Raw genomic sequence first — 20035 nt, forward strand, 5'->3', positions numbered from 1 at the left:
GCCCGATGCGGGAGAATACGCAGCCGTCCGATCTGATCGACGGTCATGATTGATCCGTACATATATATAAAAAGCCGCTAACCCTAACGGCCTAACCCTAACTCTAAATCATTCCCCCCCTCTCTCTCTCTCTCACGATTGCATAGGCGGCGCGGCGGCGCCTTTCCCCCTCCGCCGCTCCCCCTCTCTCTCCCCAACAGTTGCGCCATTCCCTTTCCTCCGCTCCCCCTCTCCCTCCCTACCGGCGCCGCCGCTCCCCTTCCCCCTCTCCCCACCGGCGGCGACGCTTCCCTTCCCCTCCCCCACCGGCGGCGACGCTTCCCTTCCCCTCCCCCACCGGCGGTGACGTTCCACCTCCCTCTCTCCCTCCCGTCTCTTCTCCCTTCGGCGGCGGTGGCAATGGCCGAGGGCCGCGGTGGAAATGATCCGGCGGCCCCTCTAGCCTCCCTCCTGCGGCAGATCCGCCGGCGGTGGCGGCAGCGTCGGCAGCATCCGCGGGCGGATCCGGCGGCGGCGGGCGGATCTAGCGGCGCCGGCTCGCTCCGCCCCCTCTCGCCTTCCTCCCGCGACGGATCCGGCGGCGGTGGCGGCGTCGACATGGAGGCGGCAGGTCGGACGGCGTGGAGGTGGTCGGCCGGACACTTCTCCCCTTCTCTCTGTGCGGCGGCTGCGGGAGGGCCGGCGACACCCTCCCCTCCGCTAGATCGGGGGGAGGGGAGGTGCGGCGGTGATTGTGGCGGGTCGGACGGCATGAAGGCGATGACCGGGATGGCGTGGAGGCGACCGGCCGGACCTCGCCTTCGCCAGATCCGGTGGCTGGCCAAGACGGCGTGGAGGCGGCGGGCCGGGCGTCACCTCCTCCAGATCCGGCAACATGGAGGCGGCTGCGGCCCGGCGGGGCGGGAGGGGCGGCGTGGAGGCGGGCGGTGGTGGCGTCGGCGGCCGCCTTTTTTTTTTTGCAATTTTTTCCATCGCTATTGCTAATCTAATCGGATTGCGTATGGATGAAAAACGGATGAAAATTAGATGTGAAGACCGGAAAAATACGAATATTTATATTAGTTATAGATTATATATATATATATATATACAAAAGCTTGGAATATAAGAATACAAATTAATTAGTGTTCAGAGGTACACTATATGGATCTCTGTTGAAGATTACTACATCTATATCACTATCTCTACTTATCTAATTATTATCTAATCTAACCAACCTAAAATGTTTATTATGGTCTACTAGTACCACTAGGTACCTCTAAGTACTAGTACCACTAGGTAGCAAATAAAATTAAACGTTCAATCACCATGGGCATGATCGGAAACGAACTGAGCAGTGGCAGGTCCACGACGCGCGCGCGTTCAATCTACTTGATGTTTGTCAAATCTGATCTAGATGATACTATAGAAATAGCCGATCACATAATATTTAGAGCAATATAGATAAAGATAATGTACTAGCTATTACTCTAGTACAAACTTATATGAACAAATCACTATAGAAATATATCAAATAACAATCAACTACCATATTTGACAACATGACCGATGTTGATTTAGACTTGATATATTTATATAGGATGATCTATCCATATAAGTGGCAAATATACATAAAACAGATCATGAAGCATGTATATTAGGTAAGATCGGCTAAAACTCCGATACTATCCTTAATTATGATTAATTCCAGGTTAGTTTCTAAGTTTCTATACAAGACTAGGGATGATGCATCTCAAAGTATGTAGAGAATCCTAAAGTCTAAACAATCAAGTAATTAACCACTTGATACCGGCAAGAACCCTAAAGCGAGAACCAGCCAATAGAGCTAAATCGAGATACTAAGACTAGATTAACTAAGATATATGATAACAAATGGTTATTATAAAAGGACTAAGATATCTAAAGCAACATAATAGCCCCGATAGTACAAGCTATCGAGACAAGTTACCTCTTGTCGAGAGAACTCGCCGAAAACAAGAACAAAAGGGTGGCGATGCGTTGAAAGTTGTATTGATTGGATTGTCGTCCTTTTTTACAATGATCTGGGGTTTATATTTATACCCGAGTACAAACTTAGTCCATTATGGACACGACTCACACTTTCCTAAAGATAAAATACAAACAAGTCCATATGGTGGACTCTTGCCGTATCTCTAATCAAAGCGACACAAATATCCTAATTAATAGATACAGGCAATGACGGTTATTTCAATCTAGGCCCATACGGAGCCCAAGTCAGGCCGTATCGGCCACTTGCCATATCGGCTAAGTTAGATCCGACTCTGTTTCCAACTGACACAATGCCAGCCGATGCGCAGTCCGACTTCAAATCTAACTCGATCATGTACCAAATCTGCTTCGATCTTTCTTCTTCTTCTCCGAATCTGATGCAAAATTCCGTTGTTAACACATGCCCCCCAATTCTGCTGCATTACATAATAAGGCGGAATTAGCTCATATCGATCCCGTGGAATTTTATGGTTTTCTGTTCCGGCTGTTCAGTTCATAAAGAGAGACCGACCGCTGCAAAACTCTTTTTCCGGCTAAGTCCTCTACTGACGCGCTAGCCACGAAAAATTCCCTTCCATCTCCGGCGATCTTATTGATGGAACAGCTCCCGGCGGCGAAATCCTCTGCTTCAAGCAACTTCACGCAAGTTCTCGGTGACGGTGCACACTACAGAGATCCCTGAGGTAAGTCCATCAACCTCATCCTCATCGGCTTTATTTCAACCCTCGAGATCCAGTCTCTTGTATTTCTCTGAATACACAATGCCTGATCCGCTTTTACTCTATCAGTCAGTATCTTAGGAACCAGATTTTGATCCCCTCCTCTCAATCCAAGCCATTATCCTCGGACCGATATGCAACCCTGACCCAGTGGAGTTTTATCAATGCTAAAACTAACTGAGTTCCCGTTAGACAAACCAATCCTGACCTAGCCAAGTGGAAATCAACCATTAGGTCATGGCCATCCTCACTGAAAGGCTATAGAACTTGGTATAAGAGGTTAGCAGCTTCAAAATTAGCCCATTGGGAAAACATGGGAATTGCTCAGTGCCTATCCTTATCCCTAGCCGATAACAAGAAAAATGAGCCAATAATGTCAGTTGCCATGTATTTCTGGTCAGACACCCTCCACTGCTTCTTGTTTAGGCAAGGTCCTATGACCCCAACACTGCTAGACCACTACTACATGAAAGATTTTCTTGCACACCAGACTAGTTTGTTTCCAGGCGGTCCATAAGTGCAACCACACAGAAAAATGAGGAACGGGCATCAGAGCGTCGCCCGCACAGGAAAATCTATTTTCTTGTGCGGGTCAATTAACAGGCCCGCATTAACAGGAAAATCTATTTTTTATGTCAACATTATTATGTTGACAGGTTTGGATATTACTACCTCTATCAACCCCTTCCACCTGGATGTTAAAGGTGACCACATTCTCAAGACCATGATTTCTGGAGGATGGGGTGGATACGGTAGAACATAAAGGAACAGGGCCTGTGACTGAAAGAGAACATATTGCATTTTTGGCTATGTGGCTGGAGAGAGATGTCTTCTGTGGGTCAACTTTTGGTCCAACAGCCAATTTCCAATATTTTGCCCAAGCATTGGTTCAATAGAAACATATTCCCTTGGGCAAATATCTTCTGGGTGCAGTATATCAGATGCTACACTCTGCAGTCTGCAACATTTTGAAAGACCAAGTGATCAACTATGGAGGTCCTTGGTGGTTCTTGCAGCTGTGGCTCAATATGTACACAATTCTGGCAGTTAATAGGCCCATCACTACTAGCTCTGTCAGCCTTCCCCAATACATATGCCGATAATGAACAGCCCAGGACTAGAAGATGCGTGTCTTTTGGAGAAGCAGCTATCATATATCTAGGAGAAAATCAGACGATAAACAACTTCAAAGACTGGTTCTATCGGTTCTATGATGGTTTTGCATTAGCTGCTAGAGTTTGGTTTGCCTATGACACATTTTCAGACTTTGAGCAACCAGCCGATCTGAGACTTAATGTGTGTTTTAATAACCAACAACTAAATAAGCTCATAAGCCGCTAAGTAAAACTCCAATAAATTAAAGAAAATCATAGAAATTACGAAGAAAAAACAAAAAACCATCGATTTCCAATTAATATGGACTAATTATTTTCTACCGTTTAATCTTAGCAATATAAAAATGGAAAAGGCCCACTTTCCACCCCTTCGCATCATGACGATCATAATTGATAGTCCATTAAACTTCATACAAACACTCCTAAAACGTCATGTGGCACCGTATAAATACTCTCGAGTCATCATATGGCACCCTAATAAAACAGATAAATTCAACTGCCGATGAAAAAGTTTACACACATTTGTTAGTTTGGTCAAATTAGTACATAATTTAAAACTATGTTGTCATTTTAATATACTTTAATAGTGTTTTGTGAGAAAAATATAATGTTAGTTGTCGTACAATCTACATGGGCCACCGTGCAAGTTATCTGTAACATAGCACAAATCTTAAAAACAATCTAACTGAACAAAAATTCTACTGCAATCGGCTGGAGAAGGTGGCGACACAATTTTATAGCGTTGTAAAAGGACTCTTGCTCTCTTGATGCTAGTTTGCTAAAGAAGCCCAATTTCTGAAGGGCGTATCTAAAATAGTTCGCTGCGTCTATATATAACCCACGATTTCGTTACATTCACAAATCGCAAACGACTCGGCCATTTTCCGAAGAAAACAGCTCCGTCCTATCCCATCCCACAACCTTGAAACAGACATGGCCAACCACCTTGTATTGATCCTCTCCCATTGCTTCATGTTTCTTTCTTGCGTTGCTGCCGTACTAGCAACCCCTGCTCTCCCAGGACATAACGCAGGCGAGCCGGAGTTGTCGGAGTTCCCGAATGAGCGGCTCTACGGCGCCTACCAAGTCATTCAAAGATTCAAGAGTACCATCAATTCTGACCCAAAAAATATCACTTCCACATGGTCTGGCCATGAGATCTGCGGCAAGACGGCCTACCTGGGCTTCTACTGTGGTACTCCAGGTCAAGCTAAGATTCTCACTGTAACCGCAGTCATTTTGAATGGTTATGAGTTGCGTGCCCCCACGCTAAAAGGCTTCATCGACCAGCTCCCCGATCTTGCATTTTTCCATGCTGCCTCCAATAACTTCGGCACCGATCTCCCCCTCCTTACTGGCCTCACGTACTTGTACAAGCTAAGTGTTGTGGCCAACGACACCCAACCTCAGGTTTACGGTGGTGGGGATGGTCGTGCGATTACAACTATCGGCAGATGTCTTAAGGCCACTATAGATTTTCATTTTTACTTCGACACTGACCCCAAGAAGAAGAAGGGATGTTGCACAGTTCCTGGTGCAACGGATTCCAAGGCACTCCTGCTCAACTACAACAATCTATCCGGACGACTTCCATCCAACCTTGGGTTCTCCAAGTTTAGCTACCTCGCTCTAGCCAACAATAAGCTCACGGGGCCAATCCCACCATCAATCTCTCACTTGCAAGACTCCCTCCTCGAGGTGCTCCTCCTCAACAACCAGCTCTCTGGCTGCCTTCCGCAAGAGCTCGGCATGCTCACCAAGGGCACAGTGATCGACGCCGGCATGAACCAGCTCACCGGCCCGATCCCGTCATCCTTCTCATGCCTTACCAGCGTCGAGCAGCTCAACCTGGGCGGGAACCGCCTCTACGGAGAGATCCCCGATGCGCTCTGCAAGCTCGCCACCGGCCCAGCCGGCCGCCTCGCCAACCTCACGCTGTCAAGCAACTACTTCACGTCGGTAGGGCAGGCGTGCTTGCCCCTGATCAAGGACGGCGTTCTCAACGTCAAGCACAACTGCATTCCGGGCTTCTCCGGCCAGCGGCGGCCGGCGGAGTGCGCGTCGTTCCTCGGCCAGCAGAGGACGTGCCCGGCGGCGAGCGCCACCAACGTGGCGTGTCCCACCGCAGCTGTCAACGCCGCGGCGGCGCCGTCGGACAGGGTGGCCAAGGACTATTCCAGCTACGTGACGTACGCCACCCTGCACGAGTGAGGCCGGCCCCGGCGCCTTGGCGCAGCGTGCATGCATGCATACAGCAGAGGACAGCTAGAAGCTAGCGTCTCGGTGGTATTTGCCTTTGTATTCTTGTGTTCGGTTGGTGTGCTCGTGATGTGGTTTGTTTTCTCTGAACGTGTGGCTAGCTATGGCTGTCACGTCTAGATCTCACCTCTTGTACACTGTATTAATCATATGGGGCTGAACATATCACGTACTGTACGTTTTCTTTAAAGACATTTTGGTCACCCAGTTCCTCCGTTTTCGACGAGAACTCGTGTTCTTCTTTTCAATGACTGAAGCAGAGAGTTACTCTGTTTTATTACAACTCTTTTTGTTTTCAAATGCTAAAATCTTTTATGATGGCTAAAAATTTTGTTGCTATATGCAATATTTTCGTAAAATGTTCACATATATAATTAGCCGTTCTCATATCATGTAGTTGGTCTTGTCCGTACAAAGCTTGATTGCAGTAGAGAATTGCATACCTTAGTTGCACGCATAAACTTTGAGGAAAAAACTGTAAATGAAATCTTCGGATAGTATAAAATTAATTATCCTTTGAATTTTGATACTCTATTTTTCATTCATGACTCATGAGCATTTTATCATGATTTATAGTGATGCCAAATTAGCCATTCACTTTATTGAAAATTATGATAAATATAACTAAATATGTTGGCACTAATCTATAGTAATATAAAAAGTGCCAATTTCATTTTTCAATCCTGCAATCTTTCGGATCCATAGATCGCGTAGGACCCAACCCTCGTCCCAAAAAAACAGTGCGCCAAAAAAACTGTTGGCTGACCGCGTGTAACCCATCCCTCGCCCCGCCTCAAAAAAACGCACACGAAAAAAATGTTTGATTAGATTCACGCTACTATAACTATTATGGTTTTGAAAAATACATGCCATTACAATTTTAAAGTTATTTGAGATATACCACTACTTACCACTTTAAAGCATTTTCTAAATATTTTGAGCCAAATCGCCCATTTCTTCTTCCTCCATCTCCTCCTCTCTTTCATGGTCATCTTGTCCCCTCGTCTCAGATACAGCCAGCTCCAGCCCTCGCGGCTCCTTGCCGGCGGTGGGAATAGATCCTCGCTCTGTGTACACATCTCCAGTGAAGTGCACGAAGATGACCAACCATGGCGCCGCTTCTTCTGTTCTATGCAGATATGGTCACGGATGCCAGCCTGCCATGCATAGGAAGATCAAGGCGAGGACAGTGTCGGCCGCTGTGCATTCCGTCGCCTCGTTGGCCGTTGCTCTTGAAAGTGCTCCACACATCAGGTCAGCAGCCACACATGTCCCAGTCAGAAAATCCTGGGCTGCCACAAGCCCACAACCTCGAACTCCCTGCCATTGGTGGAGACCGGGTCGACGTCGCCTGGTACCATACAGTGGCAGTGCATATAAAGTGTGGTGCGGAATAAAGCTGTCCCTCGGGTGGCATCGGTAGGGTGGAGATTATGGGTACCACATACTTACATGGCTAGACTATCCGATTAGTTATAGGGGATATATTATGTATATAGAATATGTATAAGACTAAAATTCGGGTGTTGCGTTTACTTGTGTATCGAGCAACAGCTTTTATCCTAATCTGTTAAGTTTGTAGATTAGATATAGGAAACTAAAACCGTATAGGGATAAGTTTCTATCTTGTAAGATTGCTTATTCGCCTATATAAGGAGGACATGACGTTCCTTTGGGGGTATTTACAACCAAATCATCAGATCAATACACAACTCGGCGGATTCAAATCTCAAATAGAAGTAGGGTATTACCTCTCATTGAGAGGGCTTGAACCTGTTTAAATCATTGTTTCCGCTTCCATCCACTTTTAGGTCTCGTGCACTACCCCGTTTATTATTGCCGAATTCTAGTTTCGACAGTCGGCATGCTAGGTAGGGGAAAATGCTGAGTTTCCTATCGACAAGTGCGATGGAATCAACTTCATGAGTCGCCGGCTTCGTCTTTCACTTCGGGAGTTTTCGCTTCCTCATCACCGACAACTTCAATAAGCTCTCGCTGTCTGACCCGGATTCAAACCAGTCAGGAGAGATTCAATCTAAGGAGGATAACAACCACGCGACCACGGCGAGTTTTAGATTCAATATGCTATGGCTGCCACCAGTATCACCTCCGTCATCCCCAGGATCTTTTCTACAACAGCTTGGACTTCGTCGCTGCCGCCGAAAATCCGACCAGCTCTAATCAGTCGGCTGAGAAATCACACACCAATTAAAGCAATCAGCAGCGAGATACAAGACCGGCAGCCGTGGAGTTTTTCTCTTCTCATATCAGCTGTGGGGATATATGAATCCGATTGAACACATACATCCACTACCACAGAAAAGGTCATTGGTGCTGGTTGGAAACCCCACAAAGGTGCCAGTTTTCCCAACCGGCACCATGAAAACGGTACAGATTAAAAGAACCGGCACTTTTGAGGTATATAAATTGCAAAAAAAAATCCAGCTCGGCTCAGATGCATCAAAGCAACCAAAAAACATCCAAAAATCTACCAAAAAGGATATCTACACATCAGCATCACACAATCAACAATCGATGGATCACACAATCAACAACTACACATGGAGCCCGTCGGATCTGGAGGAGGGGAACCCGCCGCCGCCGCCCGCCGCTGCCGCCGCCTCCTGCCATCGCCCATGGGAGCCCACCGCCAGGTGCTAGCGACGGGTGAGAGGAGGAAGGGGGCGAGTGGATAAAGAGAGAGAGCCGAGAGAGAGAGAGGAGAGGGTGTGAGAGGGAGAGAGACATGGGTGAGAGAAGGAGAGGGGCGACTGGATAAGAATGCCCCCCTCACCTCCCACTCGGCTTTTTATCCCTCGCCTCCCCGTGCGATAAAAGAAAAAAAAACGGCTGTCTCTCAGCTCAGCTCGACTCATTTGGTAGGGTGTCGGTTTTTTTTAAAAAAAGCACCTATAATTAACCGACACCGATACTATATTAAAGGTACTGTTTTTTTTAAGACCGGCACCTATAGTATAGGTGTTGGTTTTTCTATCGAACTGACACCTATAGTACATTAAAGGTACCGGTTTTATTCTTTTTTCATCTTTTGAAGGGGGAAAAACACTATAGGTGCCCGTTTAAGTTGCACCGACACCTATAGTAACGACTTGTATGTGTCTTTTTTAGCAGTGATCGGAGAGACATCATATCGAAGTCGGCATGCATGCTTTGATAGGCCTTGTCTCAATCTAGCTGTACATGTTTCCTGCTTTATCGCTTTGGTTCTTGCCACATACAAGACACGTATGCAACCAGAAGGATGACCAGGTCAATGCATGCAAAGCTCACGCCATGTAAGCCACGCAGCGCGACCTGGGTTGGATGTTCCAATCTAATTTTTATTATATTAATTTTTAATCGATGTATGATTTCCCAGTATTTTGTTGTTTATCACATGCTGGTTGAATGTGTCCATCATCGTCATCCACTCCTACCTCTTCTCCTTCCTCCCACGCATGGCCGTGCCGTTAGTTGGGTAGAGAAGGCCCGGCCACCAGGAGTAAACACACGCATGTGTTGATTCAATCGACATACACATATAAATTGGAAGTTTGGAACCATGCACGGACAACCAGCGAGCAAACAGGAGCACACGCACATGGATCAGACTATACAGGCAGTGGTTGATTTTTTTCCCAAGACAACAATATGCGAAGCCGTCGGATACGCCCGCCGCAACCAATGCATGAAATCAGACAAAGCTATATTTCCATCTGTGTCTGAATCCGATCATCATGAAGAATAATACCTCAGCTATTGGATAAATTACTGCTCCGACATGTCGATCAGTCATACGCCATCGGACCACCTTCTCCACCACTGACTGGTGCCTTCGCCTCCACCGTTGGTTGGTCACACCACCATTGATGAGTGTCTACATCTTCACCACCGGCTTGCCTTCGCCGCCGTCGACCGGTGCCTTCGCCTCCACGGTTGGTTGGTCACACCACCATTAAAGAGCGACATCATCTTCACCGTCGGCTATCTTTGGTGCCGCTGACTGGTTTCCTCGCCTACACGGTTGGTGTACTCCTCCGCCATTGCTGATGGCGACATCGTCTTCACCACCGGCCGCCATCATCACAGCCGATTAGTTTCTTCAGCTCCACAGTTGGTGGACTCCACCGCCGTTGATGGGCATATTCGCTTTCATCGCCAACCACCTACACCGCCGCCGACTGGTGTTTTTGCCTATACGGTTGGTGGACTCTGCCACCGTTGATGGGCATCTTCTCTTTCACCGTCGATTTCCTTCGCTACCACCGATTGGTGCTTTCGCCTGCACGGCTGGCTTATTACGCCACTGCTGCTGGGCGTCATCATCTTCATCACCAGCTGCCTCGTCTGCTGTAGTCAATTGGTGTCTTTGCCTTCACGATTAGCCTAAGTTGTCGCTGTTGCTGGGCAACTTCTTCTTCACCACCGGTCGCATCGGTTGCCTCCATGGTTGGTGTTTTTGTCGCCATAGATGGACGACCTCGTCCCTACATCGGCCACCTCAGCCGTCACGAGTGGAATACCGAAAAGCTAAGTCATCATTAATTTTCTATTTTATGTGATATTTTCCTTCTCCTTTGCCTCACTACATCAATTGGTTCTCCATTGAGCAGTGAGTCGGAGGCTACATAAGCTATATCATATTTTTCAATAATTTTCATAATGTTTATTTTGATTGCTTGCGAAATAATCCGAGTAAAAAAGTGTCGATCGAGTTATGGAGTTCTATTTCCCTATGCTTTTCGTTTGGTTTTATCAATGGATAGTTGCCTTTAGGCCGATTTCTAACACCCGGGGGCTCATTGGATGGACTGTATAATGCATGGTGCTAAGTATTACTCAGAATAAATCAAAAGCATAGAGATAAGATAATTTGTTTTTTACTCTTAACAATTGCAAAAGTACCCGAGTAGAAAATTTTGATCCGTGAAACTTTGTTCCATTAATGACGAACTCACACTACAACAAAAACCTCATATAGAGGCACTTTTCTAGAGACGTTTTGCAAATTGTTTCTAAGATCAGAAGTTTTATAGTGTAGAGACACTTTATAGAGGCACTTTAAAAATTGCCAAGAAAATTGTTACTCTAGAGACATTTTCAGCTCAGTGTATTAGATTTTATCTTGTAGAGGCATTCTTTCGGCACTATAAAATGCGCCTGATATGTAAAGGCATTTTCTTGAGACATTTTAAGCTATAACTCGACCGCTAGAAGTAAAGGTAGTGGGAGTATCGCTACACCGCTGGTCGAAAACCGGGTGAAGCCTTAACTCGACCACTAAAAATAGAGGTGCGAGAGATCGCTACGGTCTACCGGTTCGAGAACCAGGAGTAGCCTCATCTCTCTACCAAGTGATGGCGAGGTACAAGAGATCGCTACGGTCTACTGGTTAGAGAACCAGGAGTAGCCTCATCTCTCGACTGAGTGAAGTCATGGTGCGAGGACCGCTATGCTATTGCCGTAGTCGTACCTCGACCATCTGAAGTTAAGGCGCGAGGGATTGCTACGATTTACTGGTTCGAGAACCGGCGAGTAGAATTAACTCTCGAGCACCAATGGAAGTTGCGGTGCCAGAGATTGCTACGATTTACTGGTTCGAGAACCAGCGAGTAGAATTATCTCTCGAGCACCAATGGAAGTTGCTAGAGTTGGTTTATTACATGTGCATCTCATGTGGCCAGCATGACTCACATACCCAACTTATAGTATATTTGGATGTCCGCCCGCAGTCATGCCGGGTGATCAGGCCGACAACGTTTGCGAGGAATTATCCGTTAACATCCTTTTCTCGAAATGCCGATGCAATGAGATAGGTCGTCGGTCTTTGTTGGTAGGTTGGGCGTGACGACTCTGCATTTGTCGAGATCGTTCTCGATAATGGGGTGTACTCGACCACAACGTACTCTGCATTTCTAGAAGGCAAGGCATATAGCAGAGAATATCGAGTATGTACTCAAAAAACTGCATGGATCTTCTAGTATTATCAGGATATAACTAGCAGATTAAATATCAGGGATTATGTAAACCATTAACAAGCATGATTTATACAGAAGAAAATAGAGCGAGCCCCCAGCATTACACCGTAGTTGTCCTAACACCGGGAACACTCGCACAATAGATATTGTATAAAAAACATACTCTAGGTAAACATAAAGTATTGATCTGATAATGTTGTATGATCTAAATAGGTACGATAAATTGCATACAAAATATTGCGTACCTTTGTAGATACATGCCGGATGTATCTACGAAATTAGTAGATCAATTTGGAAAAACAATCTACCAATTACCTTATTGCGTACTCGTTCGACATCATATGATCTGACATCTTTTGGTACACCGCGTATCTTGAGGCTTGGATGATCTCGAAAGACCAAGTTGTTGACGACGATGGTTACGATCTTGTCGGGGGACGTACTCTGGTTGGGTCAGACTTCCCAGATCCACAATAGTTGAAATATCCCTCGTCAAAAAATCCATAGTGACGCTGACTTGGTGAAGCTTGACGAAGATCCCGATCCGTCGGAGAACGCACTTCGTTCGGGTCATATCACCCAACATACGAAGTCGTTGAGTAGTTTGCTGGCGAAGAATCCATCTCTCGAACCCATCTCATCAAAATCCTGAAGCACCAAAAAATCCCCCTACCTGGCGCGCCACTGTTGACGATTGATATCGCGACTAGGTATTTTCATAGTATGGGGATCGTTGGTACTAGGATATATGCGAGACTGAGGTAAAAGAGATAGGGACGAGGATTTTTATATAGGTTCGGGCCCCTGAATTGTCAGGTAATAACCCTACTCCTGTTGGCCGAAGCCGGTCGTTACTCTTTATTCACCATAATCACACCAGTACAATATGTGAGGTAGCCTATCTAATCGTTGTCGACTTGGCGGTCTGAAGTGCTGACTCTTAGTCGACAACAAGGTAGTCTTCCTCCTCGAATCCGCATCTGGCGAGATCAAAGACAACGCTATATCTCTCCTGACGGTATCCGTAGACATCGTAGGGGACTAGCCATGCTTATCTCTGAAGTCGATATCCGGCAGCTTGTCTTGGCGTATGTTGGCTTGTATGTTGATCTATTGTTGCGTGTCCCCTCTCCTCCTAGGGGGCTTCTATTTATACCCATAGATAACCCCTTGTCCAAGTAAGAATAGGGAAACCAATATGGATACAATCCGAGTAGTCTTTGTCGTTTCCATGTAGAACTCTAGTTGTCCTTCCTTATCCGGAACTCCCTCCATATCCGAGGTCAGTTTCCGTATAAGACATGATTGTCAAGGTTATGGATACCACATACCTAATAGTAGTTGACTAAATCTCAGCAGGACCCACCACATACCATGTCTTATACGGAAACAACCTTCGGATATAGGAGAAGTTCCGCATAAGGAAGGATGAATAGAGTTCTACATGGAAACGACAAGGACTACTCGGATTATATCCATATTGGTTTCCCTAGTTCTACTTGGACAAGGGGACACCTATGGGTATAAATACAAGACCCCCTAGGAGGAGAGGGGACATGCCACAAAGCCACAAGACATAACATACGCCAAGATAAGACGCCGGATATCGACTTCAGAGATAGCATGGCTAGTACCCTACAGTGTCTATAGATACTGTCAGGAGAGACATAGCGCTGTCTTTGATCTCGCCGGATGCGGATTCGAGGAGGAAGGCTACCCTGTTGTCAGCTACGAGTCAGCACTTCAGACCACCAAATCGACAACAGTTAGATAGGCTACCCCAAATATTGTATTGGTGTGATTATGGTGAATAAGAGCAACGACCGGCTTCGGCCAACAGTAGTAGGGTTATTACCTGACAATTCAGGGGCCCGTACCTATATAAAAATCCTCGTCTCCATCTTTTTTACTACAATCTCGCATATACCCTGGTACCAACGATCCCCATACCATGCAAATACCGGAATCGCGACATCAAACGTCGACAATGGTATGTGGTGGGTCCTGCCGAGATTTAGTCAACTAATATTGGGTATGTGGTATCCATAACCCTGACGCATACCACCAATAAGAATTTGAAGCTATTCTTAACGCCAAAATTTGGTAAGCCCGAAGTCATCATCGGCTAAGAGACAGTATCGGCTTTAGAGTACTGGAATCAGCCGATGGGAGTCGTCAAGTCGCCAGAAGTTGTGTTCTTAATGGAGTCGGATCAATTAAAGGAAGCTTATCTAGAAGAGTCCGAGTTCAAGGAGGATGCGGCATGGCAAGTTATCTATTATTTAGGCATGGTTTAGTTTCCTTTTATCTTTAGGAAAGTGTGCTTAGTGTTTGATAAGGACTTTATGTTTTCCTTTTATCTTTAGGATAGTTTCTTTCTTGTCCGACAAGGACTTGTATCAACCCATGGGTATAAATATGTACACCCGGGGTCTATGTAATCTATCACCACGATCAATACAATTCGGCGCATCGCCACCTTTTTGTCCTTTCTACTTTTTATCAACTGGCGGAACTTGGCACCTAACGCGGGGCTGCATCGGTTCAGTTCGATCTCTGGCGAAGGGGTAAGTTCTACGTTCTGCCGGTCCAGGCAATTGTATCTTCTACATCGGCGTCGTTCAGGCTGCATCAGTACATTCGACCTCTTGGATTGCTCTGATTTGGATAATATATTTGCCTGGCTATTTATCATATGTCTATGTTAATCTAGTCCTAGCATCTCAATTTAGCTCTATCGGCTGCTTCTCGCTTTAGGGTTTCTGCCGATATCGGCTAAATCGCCTTGCTGGATTAGATTAGCTTGATTGTTTAGATATTGTGTTTCTTTTCATACTTAATGCTGCATCAGTTAAGTTTGATCTACTAAGTCGTGCTTAAAACCATAATCTCTAGTCTGCTTGTTGATTGCCAATAAGGGTTTCATCGGGGTTTCAGCCGATGAATTATCTGGACGTTGCATCAGCTTATAAGGATTGTATATATAAGTTGGATTTAGCCGATAACAACAAAGGTTACACTGTTTAATCTAATCTTGTGGATTTAATAACATCGGACCTCCAGCCGATGCATGCTTTAACCTTCGAATCAATGCTTATTCTATCATATCACATTGCTAGTCGATTGATTTATACTGGATTATATTATTGTTATATTACATTATCATCAGCCGATTGCCTTTATATCATTATCTACATTGGACATATAGCCGATTGCTTAAACCCTATCGCTATCGGCTGGTATTAGCATCGGCTATTATCGGCTATCGGCTGGAATTACTCCATCGGCTTGTCAGCCGATCGGCTCATTGATCTATTATTTGCATATCTTGTCAGTTGCAGGGTCAAACTGACTGGCACGCCCGCATCTCATCAACCTTTGGACCTACATTGGAGCTAAGCAGATCTCTCAGGCCAGTATGTGTTTTTCGTATCAACAGCTATACTGTCAAGATTTTGTACAAAGTGCAATAGACACTTGTGATTGTGTGATCATCATATGCTAGAGGATGAAAGCAAATTGCACTTTACAGTAGCATCATGTCATTCTTGTTGACTATAGTTTTGTCCTGTGACTGAGAAATCATTGTTGTTATTAGTTTTTGATCTTAAATTTGATTTCTCTATTTGAGTTGCAATCTCATATTGGTATGCTCACAATTTGTTTGTGAGCGCATTGTGGAAATTAAAAGACCACTAATTACTAATGATGCAGTGAACACCATGGATCTTCTTGCTGGAGTTTTAAAAAATGCCTCCAATCTGCTAGCTAGCATATTGAAAAATGCCTTCAAATCTCCTGGGTGGCATTCTGAGAAATGCCACTGAATACCTAAGTGGCATTTTTGGAAACGCCTTCTAAATATCTTTGGAGGCGTTTTTTAAAACAACCTCAAATCACTTTTCCCGTCGGTAGTATATTCGGCACTTTTTAAAATACCTTGAAAGATCATTTGAGGCGTTTAATCAGGCATTTAAGGCATTTTGAAATGCCTGCTAAGCTATGTCATCCTGTAGTGAGAGGGATGGCGACGGCGCGTGGCGCAGGCGGAGGCGGCGCGGGGCTCGAAGCCAACGGCGACGCGCGGTGATGCGACGGCGTGGCAGCGGCGCGACAGCGAGGGCGCGGGGCTCGGGGCTGGCGCAGTGCAGCGGCGACGATGGCGACGGCGTGACGGTGATGGCGATGAGACGGCCGAGCGGCGGCACGGGGCGTGAGGGCGGTTCGGCGCGGTTGGCGACATGACGCGAGCATGGCGCGGGACAGTGGCGATGGGAAATGGCGTTGGCATGGCTGGGAACCCATCGAACACCTAGGACCCTAATGAACAGTGCCATTTACCTATTTTGCTTATTTTAGTTGATTTCTTCACCAAAGTTTGCCCTATAAATTTTTATTTCTCACCAACGGACTCTACCCTATTTATGAACTAATCAAATGGAAGTTTTCACCCGAATTTAACATTACACATATTTTATTTATATATTTATTTTGTAACCTTGGTTTAGAGGATAATTTATCCACTACTGGAGAAATCGTTTGTAGTCCCGGTTCGTAACCCCCCTTTAGTCCCGGTTGTCCAACCGGGACTACGAATCCGGGACTAAAGATAGCGATCTTTAGTCCCGGGTGAAATAACCGGGACTAAAGATTGATCTTTAGTCCCGGTTGGTAACACGAACAGGGACTAAAGATCGGTCAGCCACGTGGCCAGCTGATCCATCTTTAGTCCCGGTTGGTGTTACCAACTGGGACTAAAGATCTATGTACCATTTTTTTTTATTTGCATGGCCCTGTTTGCTGCATGGTTGATTATATATATATATATATATATATATATATATATATATATATATATATATATATATATATATATATATTACAATACATATATATGCATTGTAATATATATATTATGCATATATATATATGTGTGTGCGTATGTATATATGTATAAATACATATATTACACACATATTTATAATTTAAAGCACTTAATATTTTATGTGCATATATGTTATCAAAATATATATTAACACTAAAGTAAATGTACGTACATATATAAATATATATATATATATATACATGCATGTATAGTACAATTCATTTGCTCGCTAGCTACAGCTACGACTTCGACGCCGGCGTTACGTCAGAAGAGGAAGGACCAACATTATAAATTGTCGATCCGTTATAGTAGAATTCACCATCGGGATTAAGTAGTTCTTCGTTGATGAACCCCATCAGTTGTTCTTGAACAGCCGTGATAAAATCCTTGTGTGGGAGATTTTCCCTCATGTGAATACACTATCATTCGAAAAATAATGACATATCAATATATGAAATTAATAAACAACTTAACAAATCGATACGCAATGAAATTTTGAATGGTTTATGTATATGTACATCGAGCTCTCGTGTGGTGTATATTTGGTTTGATAAGCAGTGGGCATAATCGCATACGTAGTAGCCGCATAAGTTAGTTCCCTGGTCCTGCTTTGCACACTACATGAGAAACGATGAGAGATTTAATATACTCTTTATATTAACTGTAAGTAGAGATTAATTCAATATAATTTTGGATCATGCATGTACTCACTGGAAAATGAAACCTCCGTCCAAGTTTTTCTTTCCAAGTCCCGCGGACCAATTGACGGAACCGATCCCAAGCCCTACATGTGCAGTTGCAAGATATGATTAATTAATTATTACCCGAGATCAACATAATAGCAACAGAGTCCCGCGACTTTGGAATAGATGGCATTATATTACCTGTCTATCAGTTGGAAGACCTTCTCAAAAACCTTCTCCTCTTTATTCATTGAGTCGTACATAGTGACTCTGCATGCGTCCAAGTCGAAAAAGAACAGGACCCAGTGGAATCTGGAATATGCGTGAGATGAGATAAATATCAGAATTTACATGTTATATGTATGGGAATGAAATTTGTTCGAACGACAATAAAAACTCACTCTGTGTTGTACGGCAATAGTATGAACGTCTTGAAATGCTGCTGCGTTAGGAGATGGACGAGATTGTCCTCTGTGTCTTTCTCGTACTTGTCGAGCATTTTGGTGTTGATTTTCTGAGGGTCGATGAACCCAGTATCGTAAACCCCCCACCGTCGGACCCTTTGAATCTCCATTCTACAACAATGAAAGGAAATTATTATTGCTTACATATATGCCAGGAGCTAATTATTGAACGAAACAAATCGAACTCAAAGATACTTACAAAATCCATGCGCTCAGAAGAGAGACGTCGAGGGCGTCCCGATGGTACAGATCGAAGACATCCTTGAAATGGATCCATAGAACATCTTCTCCTTGCAAGAAGTCGGGGTTTCTGATCCTCGCTCTGAACATCTCTCTACCATTGGCGCTCATTTCCATGTACCGTTCATGGAATTTGTACATTTGTGTCAGTAGGGACTGCAGCTGCTCAGGCCTGACAAGCGGTTTACCGAGTTCAAACTTGTATGCCACTTCCGCCTTCGGGATTGGTTCGCCTCCAATCAACTGAGCCACAGTTAGACCGGTGTCCGAAATGAAATCCGTTATGCCAAAGTCTTCGCCGGTCACCAACGGCTCGACTGCTTGGTGTGGTTGTTCTCCAAGCTGAGGAACTGGTTTGGACTTCTTGTAATAGGCTTTCCTAAGTGTTCGGTCATAGTCCGATAGCTTTAAGGCCTCCTTGTTTGCAGTGGACATTCCCTTGAAGAAATTCTTCACGCTCGGGTCAATAGGTATCTTCTTTTCAGGACTCCGAGGCTTGAGTTGCCTCTTCACTTCTCCTGCCACATAAGCGTCAAGCTCCTCTTGACTGCAATCGTATGGCGGCTCCTTGTTTTTGGTGGTGTCAACTTTGGCCTTCTTGGTTGCCCTTGTGCTGGCAGGAGGTGGAGCTTGGCGAGACCTTGTCTTGGGAGGTGCAGGCGGACACGGTGGAGGTGGAGGCGGAGGAGGCGGAGGAGCCGGAGGAGATGGTGCAGGAGTAGGTGGCGGAGGAGCCGGAGGAGATGGTGCAGGAGGACGTGGCAGAGGAACCGGAGGAGATGGTGCAGGAGGAGACGGCGGAGCCGGAGGAGATGGTGCACGAGATGCCGCTTGTCGCCCAGGGAGGATGATGTACCACTTGCGCCATAGTATAATGGCGTGGCTTGTGTCTCGTAGATGCGTATCACCGTCTCCTCCTGGGTAGTCCAACTCGAGGTCCTCGTACACGGCTTCCACCAGCTCAACTTCGACCCTCGAGTATCCTGCTGGAATTGGCCTGCAGTGGTAAGTCCTTGAAATGTCCGTTGGGATGGCCATTCCTGTCGCCACCTTCACGTGATGAGAGGTTATCTATTAGTAATCAACCTAAGCAGCAACTTGCGGAACGTACGAGTCAGAAATCATATATTACATCGAGCATACCTTGATTGATAAGTTCTTGAAGGGAATATGCAGCTCACATGGTGTCCGTTGCGTGATCTCATCAACGGGGCAGGTGGTTTCGTCCTGGGTTCGCATGGCGTCCATGCTATGTGATCCTACCTGCCCCGTTAAGGTGCAGCTGCTACGATTGCCTGATATGATGACCATTGGAGGAGGTATGTTCGGCTGGGGATCGTGTGACCGATGTGCTACCATGCATTCATCCACCTTCCGGGCCACCTCCTCTTGCATGCTGAGCTCGTAGTTCGATACCCTGTACTCAAGATCTGCAATCTTCGCCTCGGTATCTCTCTTGCTCCTCATCCGACTCCTGTACGTGTGGATGTCCTCCTTGAATCCAATCTTCCAGGGAATCACGCCTTTCCCTCGTGTTCGTCCTGGATGCTCGGGAGTCTGTAGGGTGAGTGACAGCTCGTCCTTCTCTCTGTCGGGTCAGAACGTGCCCTGAGAAGAGGCTTCCACTGCGTCCGTTAGTCGATTCGCAGCCTCGCGTATCTGATCGCTGAAGACAAAGGAGC

General features: G+C 45.6%; 1 protein-coding gene across 1 annotated transcript; it reads left to right on the forward strand.

Moving 5' to 3' along the window:
- The first annotated feature begins 86 nt into the window (after positions 1-86).
- LOC127754149 (uncharacterized protein At4g06744-like) lies at positions 87-6319 on the forward strand. The gene has a single exon (XM_052279627.1). The coding sequence runs from the start codon at positions 4778-4780 to the stop codon at positions 6053-6055; it is 1278 nt and encodes a 425-aa protein (XP_052135587.1). The 5' UTR covers positions 87-4777; the 3' UTR covers positions 6056-6319.
- Positions 6320-20035: the final 13716 nt, after the last annotated feature.

The sequence above is a fragment of the Oryza glaberrima genome, chromosome 11 (genome assembly GCF_000147395.1).
Source record: "Oryza glaberrima chromosome 11, OglaRS2, whole genome shotgun sequence".
Lineage (NCBI taxonomy): Eukaryota > Viridiplantae > Streptophyta > Magnoliopsida > Poales > Poaceae > Oryza > Oryza glaberrima.